This window comes from Thunnus albacares, chromosome 11 (assembly GCF_914725855.1).
Source record: "Thunnus albacares chromosome 11, fThuAlb1.1, whole genome shotgun sequence".
Classification (NCBI taxonomy): Eukaryota; Metazoa; Chordata; class Actinopteri; order Scombriformes; family Scombridae; genus Thunnus; species Thunnus albacares.
Window position 1 is genome coordinate 3751997 of NC_058116.1, and position 17303 is coordinate 3769299.

General features: G+C 39.9%; 1 protein-coding gene and 1 long non-coding RNA gene across 2 annotated transcripts in view; one reads left to right on the forward strand and one right to left on the reverse strand.

The window, feature by feature from the left end:
• pdia5 (protein disulfide isomerase family A, member 5) overlaps positions 1-17303 on the forward strand; it is a 75732-nt gene that overhangs the window by 30477 nt on the left and 27952 nt on the right. The window contains exons 9-11 of the mRNA XM_044365299.1: positions 4648-4739; positions 10090-10161; positions 12638-12774. Coding sequence (XP_044221234.1) covers positions 4648-4739; positions 10090-10161; positions 12638-12774 — 301 coding nt within the window. The remainder of the gene's footprint in view (positions 1-4647; positions 4740-10089; positions 10162-12637; positions 12775-17303) is intronic.
• LOC122991868 lies at positions 1556-3207 on the reverse strand. The gene is made up of 2 exons (XR_006405927.1): positions 2844-3207; positions 1556-2014 (listed from the first exon to the last, which is right to left on the reverse strand). It is a non-coding gene; the product is annotated as an uncharacterized LOC122991868 (long non-coding RNA).

Genomic DNA, 17303 nt, shown 5'->3' on the forward strand with positions numbered 1-17303 from the left:
TCTCTATCTTACAGGGTGATAAAGGAAATGCTTCATACTGAGGTGTTTCTGTCTTTGCAGGAAATTACTTTTCAGCATGTAAACTACTGAATAATGTTACATACCACACTTACCAACTTGTCCAAATTCTTGTCAGCCAGTCGGGTCTATATAATAAAAGCTAATTAATAGTAGAATTCACAATCATCTCTTCTCATACTAAAGCTTATGTAACCTTTTCTAACCTTTGGAATGGCAGCGTCCATCAATCCAACACTTTGGTCCAAAGTTAAATATCTCAACTTTTAATCCGATTACTTTAGTGATCCCTTGACTCTTTCATGTGACAACACCAAGAAGTCAAAGGTATATGATGAGATACCTTCAAAACTAATGGCCAGATTCTTGTCATGCTAATTTACACTGAAACTTACTGCTAACATAGCATGCTCACAGCAAACATGCTTAACTCTGGCATGCTACACAAACATACTGTTAGTGTGCACATTAAGGATGTAATGATACATTCAACTCATGATTTCTCATGATTATTTTTTAACAAAATGAGATTAAGAAAAAATATGACTGAAATAGATTCCTTTATTTCTCAGATAAATCTACTAAATATATTTTCTCTTATCTTTTCTTTATCAAATTAAAGAATCCTTTTATTATTTCTGAGGTAGGGTATAAACTATGCAAAACAATGCATATTCATTGTAAAAGTGAAACTGAAAATATATTTCGTCTTAAATAACAAAAAAAACTAAATTGAATTTTAAAACAAATCCTAAATCAAATAAATAATTAAATAAAACTAATAAAGAAATTCTCTCTAAATAAACAAACCAATGTTTTTTTTAAGATATATCAGCATATCTACATTTTCAGGCAGAAGCTGAGATCTCTGCTGTTGGAAAAAACCTCTTTCACTAGGGCCAAGAGGTGGCTGGAATGGAGAGGTATGCCTTTGCTACAGGGGAAAGCAGTGGGTACAGCTGAGCATTTTTTTTTCCACCACTTGAGCAGACAGTTTGTGAGGGAAATGGATGTTTCTCTTCTATACTTATCCATTTCTCTCTTCAACATTTGTACACTTGTTTTGTCTTGTCTGTTACCCTCTCGCCTTTTTCATTGTCTGACTTTGGGAAGCGAAAATGCTGCCAAACCTCCGATTTGAAACAGGATGGTGCATCCTCAATTTCAAAATCTTCACCTGTGGCCTTCGTGTCTTTGCACCTTGATACAGCTACTGACGCCAGTGATGAAGCACGTTGAACAAGCAAAGTTAAAAGTAGATAGTGCCCCCTGCTGTTTAAAAAGAGTATTGCAATTCATTTTTCATCTCAGCCATTTGAATTGTCACATATTTGTCTCGCAAAGTATGGTTCCATTCCTAGTACACATGTTAACACTCTAAAGATTAAATGCTAAATCCTCACATTTTAATATGCTTACTGTACACATGTTAGCAAGTGTAGCGTCCTCAGTGCTAACCAACATTAGTCGTAAGACACTAACATCTAACTAGGTCCGATGAGCAGTTGTCTTGAATAATTCAAGGGATGAATTAATGTACGGTTGACAATTTATTGCTGCAACTCATACACAATAATAAACAAGACTTTGAGTTTTTAAGAATGGAAAATAAATAATAAAATAAATAAATCAAATAAGAAAATAAACAGAAATAGTCCGTTATGGAGGAGGAAAACCTCCAATGAAATGTTCTTTAATTCACTGAATGTCCCGTTAATTCGTAGGGACTCCTTATGATTAGGAGCTCAAGAGTTCAGTTCAAAGTTGTTTTGTGTTGTATCTGTTCCAAGTGTCTAATGTCACTACTATCACTACTACCTGGGTAGGATAATTAGTGTGTGTCTCATCTGTAACCCAATGGAAGTGGGTATCACTTTAAATCAGATGTCCTCTGTGGGCAGTTCCTACAGTCTGGCCAACACCGTTTCTCCAACCGGCCACAGGGTCACGGGCTGGACTCGTCATCTTTGATTCTATCTGGTCACATAAAACCAACCTACACAGATAGTGCAGGATAATAAGTTATTCAGTTCTCTTTATGTGTCTAAGATGAGATCTCATTAAGTTCTTCTCCCTCAGAATATCATACGTCATATAACCAACAATTAAGGATATACTTGTACTACAATGACCATATTTTAACAACTGGTAATTTTAACATGAACAATTCACCATGAATTTCTTTAAAACAGATGTCTTTTTAACTTTAACAATAAATTATTTACGATGAATTTTCCCTCTGTCACATCAACATTTGTATTCTTAAAGTAAAAGACTGCTTATTATGAATTTCTTATGTCAAAACAATTAATATTTTAACATTTACCTAGATTATTTGCTGTATTGTTACATTTTAATGTACTGGCGACTTAATCATGAAAATGAACTAAATTATCCTTTGTGATTCACTTAACATGTATAACTAGCAACCAAAATCGGTTAAATTACCATTTAACAACATTTAAGTGCACAATTCCCATTAAAACATAACGATTTCAATATTAGGAAACAGTTCAATTGTCTTTTAAAGTTTTGACAGTGTCGGTAGGTACATTAGCCAGAGTTAGCGATTAGCTTAGCGATTAGCTTAGCCGTTAGCAGCTAGCGATTAGCGATTAGCAGCTAGCGATCTTTTCAGACTATAAATACAATGATACAGTTGCACCAAAGCATGTAGTAAACGTTAGACCACATTTTCACAATCATTGGTTGGTTTTTATGAAAAGTATTTTGACTCAAGAGTAAGTTTAATGCAGCTTCCCTTCACAGTGGTTAACAACAACAGACTAGCAAACAACACACTAGCAAACAACACGGCAACTCACCGGAGTTTCTCAACAATGATAACTTGACAGAAGTTGTTTCCCTCTCGCTTACAGTTGGATCTCTATTAAAAGAGCAACATATGAACATTAATCTGACTTTTATGACTATTTTGCGGTGTTTCATACCAGGAAATGTTCGCTTTTTCTGTTGTTTACATGCTCACACACGTTTGCTGCCGTGGTAAAACAAAGAGGGCACGTAACTCCCTCAACATAACAGGCGCACAATGTATATGCGCTCCTTGTGGGAAGAACATGTAATTACATCTCTAAATCACATGTATGGGTTTTATACATGGATGTATAATAAGAGCTGGATAGGGCGCCGCTGCTCTGCCTTGCAGCCAATTTTTCCCAGTGGCCACTCGCGGTATTGCAGCGAAAAATCCCCCTGAGGCCCAAAAAGGATTTTCCCCATAGACCACCATTGTAAAGGAGACGCCTGTAAAACTGTTGACAGGACCCTTCAAACCGCAAACAACGCCTTTTATAACTAATTTTATTATGAACTTTTGATCCATGGAGGTTTTATGTTTGTAAAACTTTCCTCGAGCCGAGAAAAGCGATTTAAAGATCCGTGACGTCATCACAATGTAAAGTCTATGGGCCGAGCAGGAGCTCGCGGGCGGGGCCAGCGGGGGAAACACTACTGCGCACATTCAGTTGGCCGCACAGCGCTGAAGCAAACCTGGAAGCTAGAAACTTTTTTTGGCGTATGCGCCAGGCGAGCAATTCCTATAGAACTGAATGGACGCCATTTTCAGTCAGGTATCCAGCTCTTATAATACATAGATGGTTTTTTTAGCCGTATAATCCATGTGGGTTACACAAGCTAATGTTAGCATGTTAACAAACTTAACCATCAATTATGCTGAATGTTAGCTAACTGTGAACTTTTTAATATGCTAAGTGTGATATCATTAGCATGAGAACACGTTTAAATTTGATATGTCAAATGCAAAATGTCAGCATGTTGTAAATGTGGTACGCAGTAATTGGCATGCAAGTAAAAATGCAAACATTGTATTGCTAACATTAGCAGTGCGTCGAGCTGAATGCTAACATTAGCATTCCAATGTTCAGTGTACCGATGAGGCTGGCGGAGTCCAGTTTATACAGAGGATATCATCTCCACTTCAGATAACAACATGGCCTTTTCTCTGGCATCACCCTTGGGGAAAACTTTTCATTTTTTGTCCCACAATTTTGAATAATCTAAAAGTAGCAATATTGTCTCTTTTAATGCGTCCAACAATGTTGTTTTGGTGTTGTTGATGTGTAATGGCAGTGTAGCCTCCCAGGGCTGCTAGGGTGGCTATGGACTGTTATTCCATTTGTGCTGCAGAACAAATACATTTACTGATAAATTCAAGTTGTCTAAATCAATTTAAATGCAAACAAGCTGACTGCATTTAATGACAGGTGATTCTTGTATTCGTTTTTTTTTTTTTAATGTTAATCGGCTCTAAACTCACGTATTAGCCTATTTTAATACTGATGTCATACATTTTTCATGGTTAGTCTCCTATTTAAATTAAAAGTCAATAAAAAGTTAATGACAAAACATGTCAAAGTGACAGTGTGTCATTAGAGCCCGCTCATAAACATTCAATAAACCTATGTTGTTTCACAGTGCAGTCTCTTTTCTTACTCAAACTAATCCATCTTTTTTTTTTTTATTTTAGAGTCCTCTGATGATACCTGTTTTGATGTTTGATGTCTTTTCTCTTTCTTGTCTTATTGCCTTCACTTTTCTTCACCTCCCTGACAACCCATGCCTCATTTTCTCCTTTATTTTTTTAAGGTACTGGCGGGGATGAATGTGCACCCAGCTGAGTTTGACGGCCTCAAGCAGGAGTACAACGTCAAAGGCTACCCAACCTTCTGCTACTTTGAGTAAGTCGAGTCCTCTCATCTATCTCACTTAAGGCTCTCACTTCCAAGGCTCAGAACATCAGAGTAGGGCCATTTCAAACAGATAGTGCAGTCCAGGTCCCCTCAACACCAGCAGACAAGATGGTGGCAGACTTACAGCTCACAAAGGTGGCCCTTGAGGTTCAGCACTTGCTTCTACGAGGTGTAAAGGAGAAACTTTGTCAGAAACTTTCTCCCTTTATACCTTGTCATAGGGAATGAGTCTTCTCAAAGGTACTCCCTTTTTAATAAAAGCAAACTCACAGGAGGGTGTGTGGTATACCTGAGTGCCAATGTTAAGGAGCATGGAGGACACAAGGCTATCTTCTAGGAGTGGATGATCTGACCACACCTAAAATCTATTTCAAGATAAGTGATCTGATTTACCTAGACAATGATAAATTTAATGATCGTCCTTTTTGATGACCCTATGACCTATGAGCTCTAGTTTGGTGTAATTGGCTGTAGAAGCAATTAGCATATGGGATTCAGGCATTGCAATATGAGCAACTTTAGATCGTTAAGAAATGTATGTAATAATTGAAGACTTTGTTACCAGGCGTTCAGACAGAAAACATCCTTGAGTTAAAACGAGGCAAGGGGCTGCGTAGGTGGGTGTGTGCTGCTTCAGCGAGACGTTGAAATCTGAGCCAGGAAGGCTGGTTAGAGACATAGATCAATGAGTTTAAAGGCTTATCAGACATCAAAACACTGCACATATATTCTAAAGCTGTTATGACTGGATGCATTCTTTTATTTTGTCATGATAGCCAGGTAAACAGTAGAAATACGCACCAGACACTGAGGGACTACTAAGAATTGCACACAAAGGAGTAATGACAACAGATATTTGGTTATTTATTTACAATATTTACACATATAATGAACACAGAGAAGATAGCCATGGGCTAAGGGTAACCATTTCTAATAATAAATTATGAAATGTTCAGAATATATTGGTGGTAGAGCAAGAGAGTGATCAATGACTGAATCAGAGGGTGTAATAGATTCAAATTAAAAAATGGATTGAAATAATGAAAACACATTATAAATTCATATTTAATGATAATCTATGATGGCATCTCCTCCTAAAAGATGTGAAAATTTGATTATTTCTAGTAAGAAGACTTTGGAATGCCTCGTGAACCTAATATGATGAATGGACAGTACTTATGGCAGCATGCAATGAAGGATGAGAACAGGGTGACTGTGCAGTCCGTAGGAGGTCTCCAACAGCTCAGGCAGGGGTCTGTGATGCAGGTCAGCTGGCAGCATGAAGCTCACAGTTCATCAGAGTGCTCAGTTGGCTGCAAACAGCAGAATGTTCAGCATTCAGGCAAGCAAAGTCTGCAGCCAGATGTAGCTGGTGGGTGCAGCCGTGTGGCAAACACTTTGAGGAAGTGTTGGAGATCCCACATCGGCCAGATAGTGGTTGTTTAGGTCTGTTGCCATGGCAACCACAGCACGTGGAGGGGCGATCTGAAGGAGTCGAGCTCACACAGGAGAGAGAGACTGGGTCTCTGCTGGAGATAGATCGTTGTCACACACACCCAGCGTCCTTGGTGCCACTCTCACATGCGTGAGGAGAGTTAGAAAGGTTTGAGATCTGGTTTGAGGGGAGCAGGGAGAAGCAGGCCATTTTCATCTGCCATCTGCTTTGGGAATCACACTGTGCCAACACAGCAAACCCATTGAAATGAATGGAAGGGCTGCATTTTTTCACACAGTGCTGTTGTCTGTCTGAACATGGCCTTACAACTCAAAACAAAGTCTGCATATTTAATAATTTATGTGCCTGACTAAGTAAAGGCTTTTAATATACTGTATTCAAGTTCTTTCATCTTCAAGACCACCTAACTCTCCATGTGACATTAATTTAGCCTCTGTCTTTTTAGTGTTGGGAAGAAATTTATGCTGTTGGTAATCTGGTGATTTCAGTTTATTTTCCAGCCCTATTATTTTTTGAATACGCATCCAGACACACATACACGCAAACCCAAAGCTTGTAGCCACACATACAGCAGGGGCTGAGAGTATGACTGACTGAGAGTGTTTAATGCAGACCCCCTCCAGCCAGAGCATCCCTGCGTTGTCCTCATATTTACAGTATTTGTTAACTGTGTGCTGGTGCTCTATAGCTCCCGCTCTGTTCTCCACTTCTTATCCCTCCTGCACCAGCTTTATCTTCCCCATTTCCACATTAAACACTCTCTCATTCCAGTCTGGCCTTTTAATTAGACCGGGACTGATTAAGTGCCTCTATGGTTAGTCAGTGTGTGTGTGTGCTTGCCCTCTTCCTGTATGTGTGTACTTCTTTCTTGTGTGTGTGTGTGTGTGTGTGTGTGTGTGTATTGTGTATTTGTGGGCACACGAACAATTCCCGCGCACTCATGTGTAGCTGAGTCGGAGCCAGTGCTTTAGCTGGGAGCACATTAGTGTCAGCACAGGGCTAGCTAATGACCATCCGAGCCCATTGGCTACAGTAATGAGCCCCTCACTGATAAACAGCAGCTAATCACTGCAGGGTAAATCAGCATCAACACCGCTGGAGTTATCTCACCGTTGCACTGGCTGTAAGACCAATTGTTCAAGGTCTTACCTTTTCAGTCGTGCCTGTTAAGCAAGCTTACTACCCAACACAACAGCACATCTCAACCGTCCATCAATTAAACAAACAATAGAAGTGAAACTATTTCAGCATCTCACAGTGTCTGGCAAGGTCAAAGAAAAACACCCGAGACTGTGCAAATGACATTTATTTCACATTTCCTAAACTTGATTTTACTAGGCTCCAGTGTACTTCACAGAGGCAGAGATAAAGCAAGTGAATACAGAGTTAGTCATAAATCTCACTGATTGAATTCCAAGCAGCCACTCTCCGCCACAGTTGTCAGTTCACTTAAAATGCAAGTTTTAAGCTGCAAATCCAGTGTGTGTAATCGTGTATCACCTTTAATAGTGTCCGCTCTGTATCTCGGGAGCTGTAACCGTGGTCGTCACCACCCTCTGTGTTTGCAGAATCATACTGCCCACAGCAAGTTACTACTGACACTGATCCTTCGGCACTGGGCTGAGCCACCGCATCCTTCTTCCAGCCTTCATTTAATCACAGCGAATAGCAGAGTAGATAAACTCTTTCCCAAGAGGAAAATCTGCTTAAGTTTTGAATCTTTGCAGACTGTGGTGCCGAGGAGATGCTTCTAGCTCATTTCAAATGCATTACAGCGGGTCAGTGGCATTTCATATATATATGCTTTTTTAGACAGACATACAAAATACAGCACAGAGGAAATGTTTCCTTTTGGCTTTGAGCTGTTCTGTTTCTCAAAGGTCTGAGCCAACTCTTTGTCTCAGAAACTGGGTTATGTTGTGGTTGTGATTGTGTTTAGGGTCCTTTCTTTAGTCCACACATGACCTGGATTACTTGGTTTCTCCAGTGACAGTTCTGTAGGAAGCAGTGAGATCTCAAAGCTCACTATTTTTTGAATACTGTCTGAGCTCTGTCTTCAGCATCAAGTATCATAAACTGAAACACTGAAAGTTGTCACAAAATCCTTGGTCAGATTCTTTGACTTGTTTATTTTATCTTATATTACTCACGAGTCTCCCCTTTGCAGACATGACCACTTTATGCTAATCCAATGCAGTGTTGGGTAAGAACCATGCAGTTTTTTGCATGCAGTATAAGTGTGTTATTTTCTAAAAATGGTGTACTTGAATATTTCTGCATACTGGGATCCCTAAACAGTCTTCAAATCGCATAAAATTTCATATGACTGGAAAGCTGAGACTGTTGTGGATTCAATGAGTTCAGTGAGTATTCATTGAGTGATGATGTTAGTCCCCATAGTAGTTATTTCATCGTAGTGAAACCATTTTTTGAAACTTGACCTCACTGTTTAAAATGTATTAACATGTAAGATGTATGTAACCTATTGTGACCTCTAGAATAATCACAGCCTCATGAAACTTTACAACTGCAAACTAGAGACCAAGAGCGTTCAGAGGATGTCTGGTTTTCCTAGGTATATCGACAATAAGGAGGTTTCTGAACAATTACCAGAACAGAAGTATTCACCATCCAATTGCCAAAAAAATACAATTCTTAAAGAAATCTCTAAATGTTAACAGTTTTTGATACCAAATCACAGCATGACTTTTTCTATGGCTTTCCTCAAAGTCTTAGTGTCTTAATGTGGTATTCTGGAGGGATTTTTGACCATTCTTAACAATTATCGAGTGGTTGAAAATGGTTAAATTTGGTAAATGGTATCAACCCAAAAATTGCTGCAACAACTTATGAGACATAATTGAGCATGGGAATGGCCATCATATGCTTCCATCATGATGTTCTAAGAACTTGAACTTGCACTCGAAACTTTCAAATTTGAATAGGCACCTAACCAAAACACAATGTTTATTACAGATTTATGACTAGAAATACATGACACACAGTGCTGAGCTGCATCTCAAATTAATCTTCAGGTTCCCAGCTTTCAGATGATGTATACCACTTCTATGTGTTATATTCTGCTGACCTGCTGTCCCCCCCCCCCCCCAACCATCTTTCTTTTTTTATTCCACCTGGCACCTACATTACCCACCATGCAACTCAACCGCCTACAGTTTGTAAATTGCCATTGTTGGAGATTTGGGTGTATTATGCTAGTAGCAGCTGATGTAGCCTCAAGCCGTTAGCCTCTAGCAGAGATGAGGAGCTACAGAGGTCTGGTAACCTCACTTCTTTCTAACTCCACACCCCCAGATTTTTTTCATTTTTAAACTTGTAGTCAGCTCCAACTAACATCACTTGAGGCAATTATTCAGATTCTGTGCAGCTCCCCCTGGAGCCACAGAAGGCTTTATACAAATATTTTACAGTAGCTACTCTTCAAGACCTGTAAACAGACTTTGATGTGTAAAATAGATGGAGTTCTCCTTTAAGATAACTTTTGTATTTGAGAAGTTTTGTTAAAGGGATGTTCCCCTGAAAATCAATCTTTTGAGGAGGAAATACTCCTGTAGGCTTGTGGAGGATGACAGTCAGTAGCAATAGATTGAAACTATGACACATCTGTAGAAAGCACTGCACTATAAACTACTTACAGCATCATCCACTCCTAGATTTTCTGTGGAATATTCCTTTAAATAAAAAAGGATGTTGTAGAAATATAAATATAATCCGTAAAGTAAGGTATCACAAAAAGTGTTGTTTTGTATCAAACAGCAGATATCACATTGGAAGTGGTTTTTAAACTTTTTGAACATTACCATGCCATAATTGTGTCCTTTGCTGATGGTTTATCTTTCCTTGTGCTCTGTTGTCTTTTAGGAAGGGGAAGTTCCTCCACCACTATGAAAACTATGGAGCTACAGCCAAGGATATCGCAGACTGGATGAAGAAGTGAGTATGGTCCTAATCACTCTCTGAAGATGCGTTCAGACTTGTTAAAGTTCAGAATTCTGTCCAAAGTTTTTTTTTTTTGATGTAGCTATTAAAAATACAGAGCAGAGTTTCCCAACTACATTCTGCCCTCTGCCTTAAACTGCTTCTACTTCTCACCTTAAATGTCTGCTATCACCTTTTCCTTCCACTGTGGTATCCATCACACCTTTTCTTGCTTTTCCTCACCCCGACTCACCTTGCTACCGTGTCATCAATCTACACCTGCTCCATTCTTGTCTCATTTTTCTCTCTCACCTTGGCTCACGCTCTCCACCCGTAACCACCTCTTGCCTCCTTCTCTCTTCCTCTCGTTCCCGCTCGTTTTAAGGGCCTGGCAGGAAAGCCTCGACTGTCCACAGGGCTGCAGCCAGAGGGCACAGAGCAGCACTTTCACAGCTATCACAGGAAACGGAGCGAGACAGGCAGAGGATGTATTCTAGCTCCAGTCTCTCACAGGCGTAACAATTTCCCCAGCTCTAAGTTTTTACTGTTCTGCTTATTCAGGGCCCAGCTGTAAGTTTTAGAAGTGGTTGCCAGGCTGGCAATCAACAATCTAGTAGACAGAATGGTTGCTATGTTTTAAATGTACTGATAATCAGAGTGTAATTACAGTGATACAGAGTGATAGTTGTTTTGTCTATCCCTCCCTCTCTCTCTGGCACAAAATGAAAAATAAATTCACATGTATGGGCTAACCATAAGCCACTAGATTTAAATCATTTATTTGCATAAATATGTTCCATATGGTAAAAAGGTGGGAGGGTGGCCTCCTGCAAGCCTCACCACATCTGCACTTTTCATCTGGAGATGCAGCAGACGGAAAGCTGAAAAGGTTTTTTTTGCAGTGAACGGCACTGAAAGGTTTTTCCAGAATAGTCAGATTTGCTGCATTTATATTTTGAAGCACTTTGTCCATTGTGCTCTTTGTGTAGCACAGAATTTTTTATTATCTGCTCTCTCCTGTTTATCACCCCTACTGTACTTTGCTACCCAGTGTTTGATGAAGTTTGTGTTCAAATTCAGCCGTCTCAGAATTTATTCCCTACTCAGTATCCCTTGTTTCACCCTCTATTGCCAGTTCAAAGAACAATAGAGGCCACAATGTGACAGTTACTCTCCAGACACACCACTGAAAAAGTCCCATGCTCTGGTACTTTGCACATCATAACATCACTTGACATCTGCTTGATACTGATCCTGACTTACTTTCTCTTGAGTCTTACTTCAAGGCAATAAGTGGACACAGGAGTAGAGGTAAGTATGCTTGGTGATCTTGAATATCTGTCCTCTGCAGCAGTGTTACACCAATAATGGGGTAAGATTCAAGTGGTCTGGTTGTATACTGACAGCCCAGGAGGGAAATGCACTTCATGTTGCAGAAGAGCAACCAAACATATCACTTGAAAAGTGTAGCTTCAGTCTCTGATACACTTTTCATATATAAAAGAGATGTATATTAGACAGATGACATTCTGGAGGAGATGCAGCATTTATCAGCGCTGCATTCTAATGATTTTGGTCACTGAGTCACTGACTGACTGAGTGATGAAGTCACACCATTGGTCGGCTGATGACCACCAAAGCTAAGTGTCCCAGAACATATTTTGCACCAACTGACATCAAACAGCAATGGCGGAGATTAAGCTGTTGTAATTTTCGCTATAGGGCTGTTAATATGTCACTTTATTAAGTTTTAATATTTTTTCAGGCAAGAATAGTGCCACGATTACCTACCGAAGGAGACTGTCGTCTGACATTTACATGAGAAGAGAGGATCTGTTCACCATCACCAGTGTAATTTAAGATGAAAACACACAGCCTAAATCTGAACTCAACCCTTCTTACAACAGCACCATATAATCTATACCCAAAACCTGGTGCAATGTATTTTAAGTATTATTGTTTTTCTCATATGTACAGCACCTTGAGTTACAATTACTGTATAAAAAGTGCTGTATAAATAAATAAACTTACATAAAAACAAACAAAATACTGTGATGGCCATGTCTGATTGGAACCAGGCAACATACAAATTAAAAGCCCTCTAGCTTCTCATATATACTATATACTGCCATATACCAGGTTTTGACCTAGAATTGTTATCCAACCTCATGGGACTTTTGCACATTAGCTCAGGCCAGACTGTGTGATGATGAGGAATATTGCGCAATGACTTGCGTCTGGACAAGTGCAGGGAGTGAGCACTTGTTTATATCTGCGTCGACTCGTTCTTGGCACCGCAGCAAGGAGCTCTGTCATCAAGGCGGGGCTTCTTCGCTCCAGATGCGTGTGTTTGTGCGACATGTTGGGTGGAGTGTGGGCTACAGCTGTGTCTGATTTATGCTCTATACAGATTACACACGAGCTGGAATGTGTCTGCTTTTTAAATGTCCCTCACCTCTGTTGCCCTTGCTGTCTTTATTTCCTGCTTCAGCCCTCAGCCACCCCAACCAAAGACCCCTGAGGTGCCGTGGTCAGAGACGAACTCACCAGTCTTCCACCTGACAGATGAGTCCTTTGACAGTTTCCTGGAGGAACATCCTGCAGCCCTGGTCATGTTCTATGCTCCCTGTGAGTAAGAAAGCAAAGTTTAAAAAGATGATCATTTTCTTTATCAATCACTTGATTTATAAGTGAAAATTTTGAAAGTTGTACATCAAAATTTCCCAGAGCACAAAACCCAGAGATGATATTCAGTTTACAATGATTCAAGAGGGAGAATGACAGCAAATCCTAAAAATGAGTTGTGAAACCCCCATGACAGTTCTGGGTAGGGTCATTATTAAGAGCATTAGACCGTTATCTATCATCTTCTTACTGTCAACAAACCCCATTAAAGACCAAAACAACAAAATGCTTATAAAAGATTTTTAACATCTTTTTAATCTTTTTTTTTTTTTTTTAAAAAAGGAATCACAAATATATATTTTCATTTTTTTAAAGGCTCATTAAACAGCTGGATGCTGCAGTACAGGGGTAAACAGTGCCTTTGTTGGGGACAATTTTCAGCTGCAGATTAATTTTCATTTGCTGCTCATGTGAGTTTTTCTGGCAGCAGGACGGTGTATGTGGGACTGACTCCAAATAAACTGCAGTGACGGTGTCCATGGTAATGAAGGAACATTTCATGTGGCTCATTGATAGTGTTTGGACAACAGTGCAGCTCTATGGCACAGAGGAATAAGATATATCAGGCTTTAGATACACACACAATACTTGTTAGTAGGGTCATTTCATTGTTGGTTTTGGTCTTTTCATGAGATTTGTTGACAATAAGAAAAATACAGAATATCACCAGCCTTGCTCTTTAACAACTTTAGGTTAAGAAATGAACCCTGGTTTTCTTAAACGTGTGAGGTATCTCACTATAGGACACGCTCCCTGCGCTGTCTCCCAGAAGCTATTTTTACACTACACAAGTCTTGACTGACAGACAGACAAAGGACTTCCTACTGCTATAAAAGCCTGACGTAATGCTCTCCCTTCAGTTTGAGTAATCACACCTCTTCCTCGCTCCAGGCCAGGAGGGCGCTCTGGTGAGATACTCATGTTTCAAGAGAACTGGGGTTAATTTCTTAACCTAAAGTTCTCTTTCAACATTTGTGAGATATAGAGTAGCCCATGACACAAACAGCCGCTCTGATTTGAGTGAATCCAGCAGTCTTATCAACATAGTGTGTAAAGATCGCACAGGGCAGAGCGCATTAAGCTGTTCATGTTCCTGCATGGAGAAAGGAGGAGGATAGAAAGCCGACAGCTCAATAGGGCGAGTTATGATAATTCCGGGTTAAAAACCTTGGGTACAAACGCAGGATTAGGTTTTAGTAAAACCTTAGAATCCCCCATTAAAAACTGCATACATGATGGGTTCACTGACAACGCATGGATGTCATTCACCCAGTAATAAATCCATTTTTAGGTGTTGGGCCACCATGTGCTGCCAGAACAGCTACAGTGAGCCTTGGCATTGGTTCTACAAGTCTCTGAAATCTTCTGGAGGGATGAACACCATTCTTCTAGAAGATATTCCCTCATTTGGTGTTTTGATGATGGTGGTGGAGACACGTCAGTCCACAATCTCCCATAAGTGTTCAACTGTGTTGAGATCTAGTGACTGTGAAGGCCATAGCACATGATTCACATCATTTTCATATTCATCAAACCATTCAATGACCCCTTGTGCCCTGTGAATTGGGGAATTGTCATCTTGGAAGAGATCACTCCCATCAGGATAGAAATGTTTCATCATAGGATAAAGATGATGACTCACAAAAACTTTGTATTGATTTGCAGTGACTCTTCCCTCTAATGGGACAAGTGGACCCAAACCATGCCAGCAAAATGCTCCCCACAGCATAACAGAACCACCAGATCCCCTTACTGTAGGGGTCAAGCATTCAGACCTGTACAAGTTTTTGCTTTAATTTGTCACCCATCTGTACAGTCTTAAGAAAGGAGAAAGTTGTTTCAGTTGTAAAATATGTGCAGCAGTGTGTCACAGTAGCTTCACAGTCCTTCCTGCTGTGTTGAAACATTCTATTGCAGATTCTCTCAGGCAGAACTTTTATTTAGTCACATGAATTATGCACCACAACAACACCAAGGCCAGTTCCTTGTATGTGCAAACTGACTTGGCAATAAACCTGATTCTGATTCTGAATAACATCATAGTTTCACTGTCATGCTCAGTATTAACAGTCAGCTGGAGAAAGTAACTTAACAAAGACTAGAAATGAAAAACAAACCCAAGCCTCCTTCAGTTACTTAAGCTTTTTGTGTCACACACAAACATCCTCACAACAGAATGCTTCATTGTTGCCATATGGTTCACATAAGCCTGCTTGTCATTTTTATTCATGCACCATATTGCTGTTGTTACGCAGAACTTTGTAAACATGCCAGATTTTGTCAGTAGGTTAGATTTTTTCCAGTTCCAGATTGCTTTGCTTTCCTCCAGCCCTCCTGTGTGTGAGGAAGCTGTCCAAAGGAGATTTTGCATGTTGATAAATGCGTCCCATAGCTGTAAAATCATGCAAATAGATTCTCCCCATTTAGAAACACATTCTGAGTGCAACAGCTACATGACACACATCTGAATAGAGTCGCAACCAATTTCTGGACCTTTGATTGTTTTTTTATTTAAGCTTCCTCTTTACTTCGTGACTACGTCACCTCTCCTACTATCTACCTCCTCATCCTTCCTCCTTGCTCTACATGTCCAATCTCTCTGTGCTCATCCCATTCTGTATGCTGTAAAAATAAACGAGTAAATAAAAATAACATCCTCTTCCGTAGTTCTCACCGTAATGATGATTCACTGTTTTCAGAATTTCATCACATACTTTGCTGCAGAGCTTTCATACCTCCAGGCTGCCACAAGCACTGCACTCAACCCACAGGGCAAAATCACTCTCCAGCTGCTGAAGTCATTATTCACTGCCTAAAACTGAAAAATATTTTTGCACTATCAAACAGCTTATTTAATCTTACTTCTGCCAGTTGGCAGTAAACAATGTTAAATATCTCTAACATTGCGTTCCTGTCATGGGATTTTCTGTAAATATGATCTGTTGAATAAGAAAAACCAAGTGACATGATTGGATTTATCAGAGCAATCTGTGTGGGATGTAAAAACAACAGTTACACAAGACGCCCAGATGAGGGTTAGATGCTGTGTCCAGCCTGCATACCTAACCGCATATCTCATTTCTATTTCTGCATGTGTTAAATACAAACAGGCAACATGTAAATCAAGCAGCTTTGGTGTTGTTGAGCTCACCTTTGATGAGATTAGGCTGCCCCCCCCTCCTCCACTTCCGTCTTCTGTGCTAAGCTAGACTAAACACATCAGAGTATGAACTGATCTGTGCTGAACTCACAGGGGTAAAACTGTTATTGATCTTCTCGTCTGACTCTTAGTAAGACATTTTCCAAAATGTTTTAATGCCACTTGACCAATTGGTCACCATCACAAATGTGATTGGTACCAAAATTTAAAAAAACATGCTTTAGCATAGTGCAGAGCCAGCTACATTCTGATGCTATAGCATACATTATGTAAGGAGTAATACCCATCAAGTTGTCCACTCCATGATTGTAATGGATAATGTAAACTTGGAGGGTATTATCCCGCTTATACCACTTGCCAAGGAAATGCCATATGTGATCAAATGTTTACTTACTTTAGATATCAAAAAATGTAGTTACTTGGCCTCAGAATTGCTGCCTACCTTTTATTATACCATTGATTAAAGCATTAGCACACATTATGTTTCAAATGTGCAGAGATGATTGTAGTGTCATTATTTAGTGTACTTAGGGCAAATATGGATGATTATGTTTTTTTCACCATCCTTATCCTGAATGTACATAACAATATTTTAGAGGAAATCTGAATAGTGCAGGAATCAGACTAGTCTTTCCTCTCCCTATGCACTGTCATAGCTTCACAGACGCTTGTCCTGCACTTGACTCACCCTGCGGACATCAGCCACTCACCCACACACTCGGATCAAGGGCACCCAGCTGAAACAAGCTGCATCAAATCTTTTCAGCTTTAATGCGCACACATATACATACACACAAGTACAGATATCTGTACACACACAACACATATCAAACACATTTTTGCACATCATGACACAAACATTATTATTGCAAACAATTACACCGTATATCTTTCTCTCACACACACACACGCACACACACACACACACACAAGGCTACTGATCCCAACAAGGTCGGTGTTTATACCGGAAAAGGTCCCAGTGAGATAACAGAAATACACACACACACACACACACACACACAGATGCCCAGTCTTGCTCCTTTGATGCAGTTTCTTAATGGCTGTGCTGTCAGTATGAGATTAATGGTCTCCCAACCACCACCATCAGCTTGCATTTCTGTCCACCTCTCAGTGCGGCCATTCTCACCATCCTCTGAAAAACACTCAGCAGGGGTTGTTTGCATGCCGCTCCTTACAGCGGCAAAAACCTCCAGCTGAACGCTCTGTTTCACAGAGTGAGCCTGATTATGTCCCAGTCCAAAACAAAAAGTTCCTCTCTGCTGGTGTTGTTTGAAGAAAACACTGCAAAATA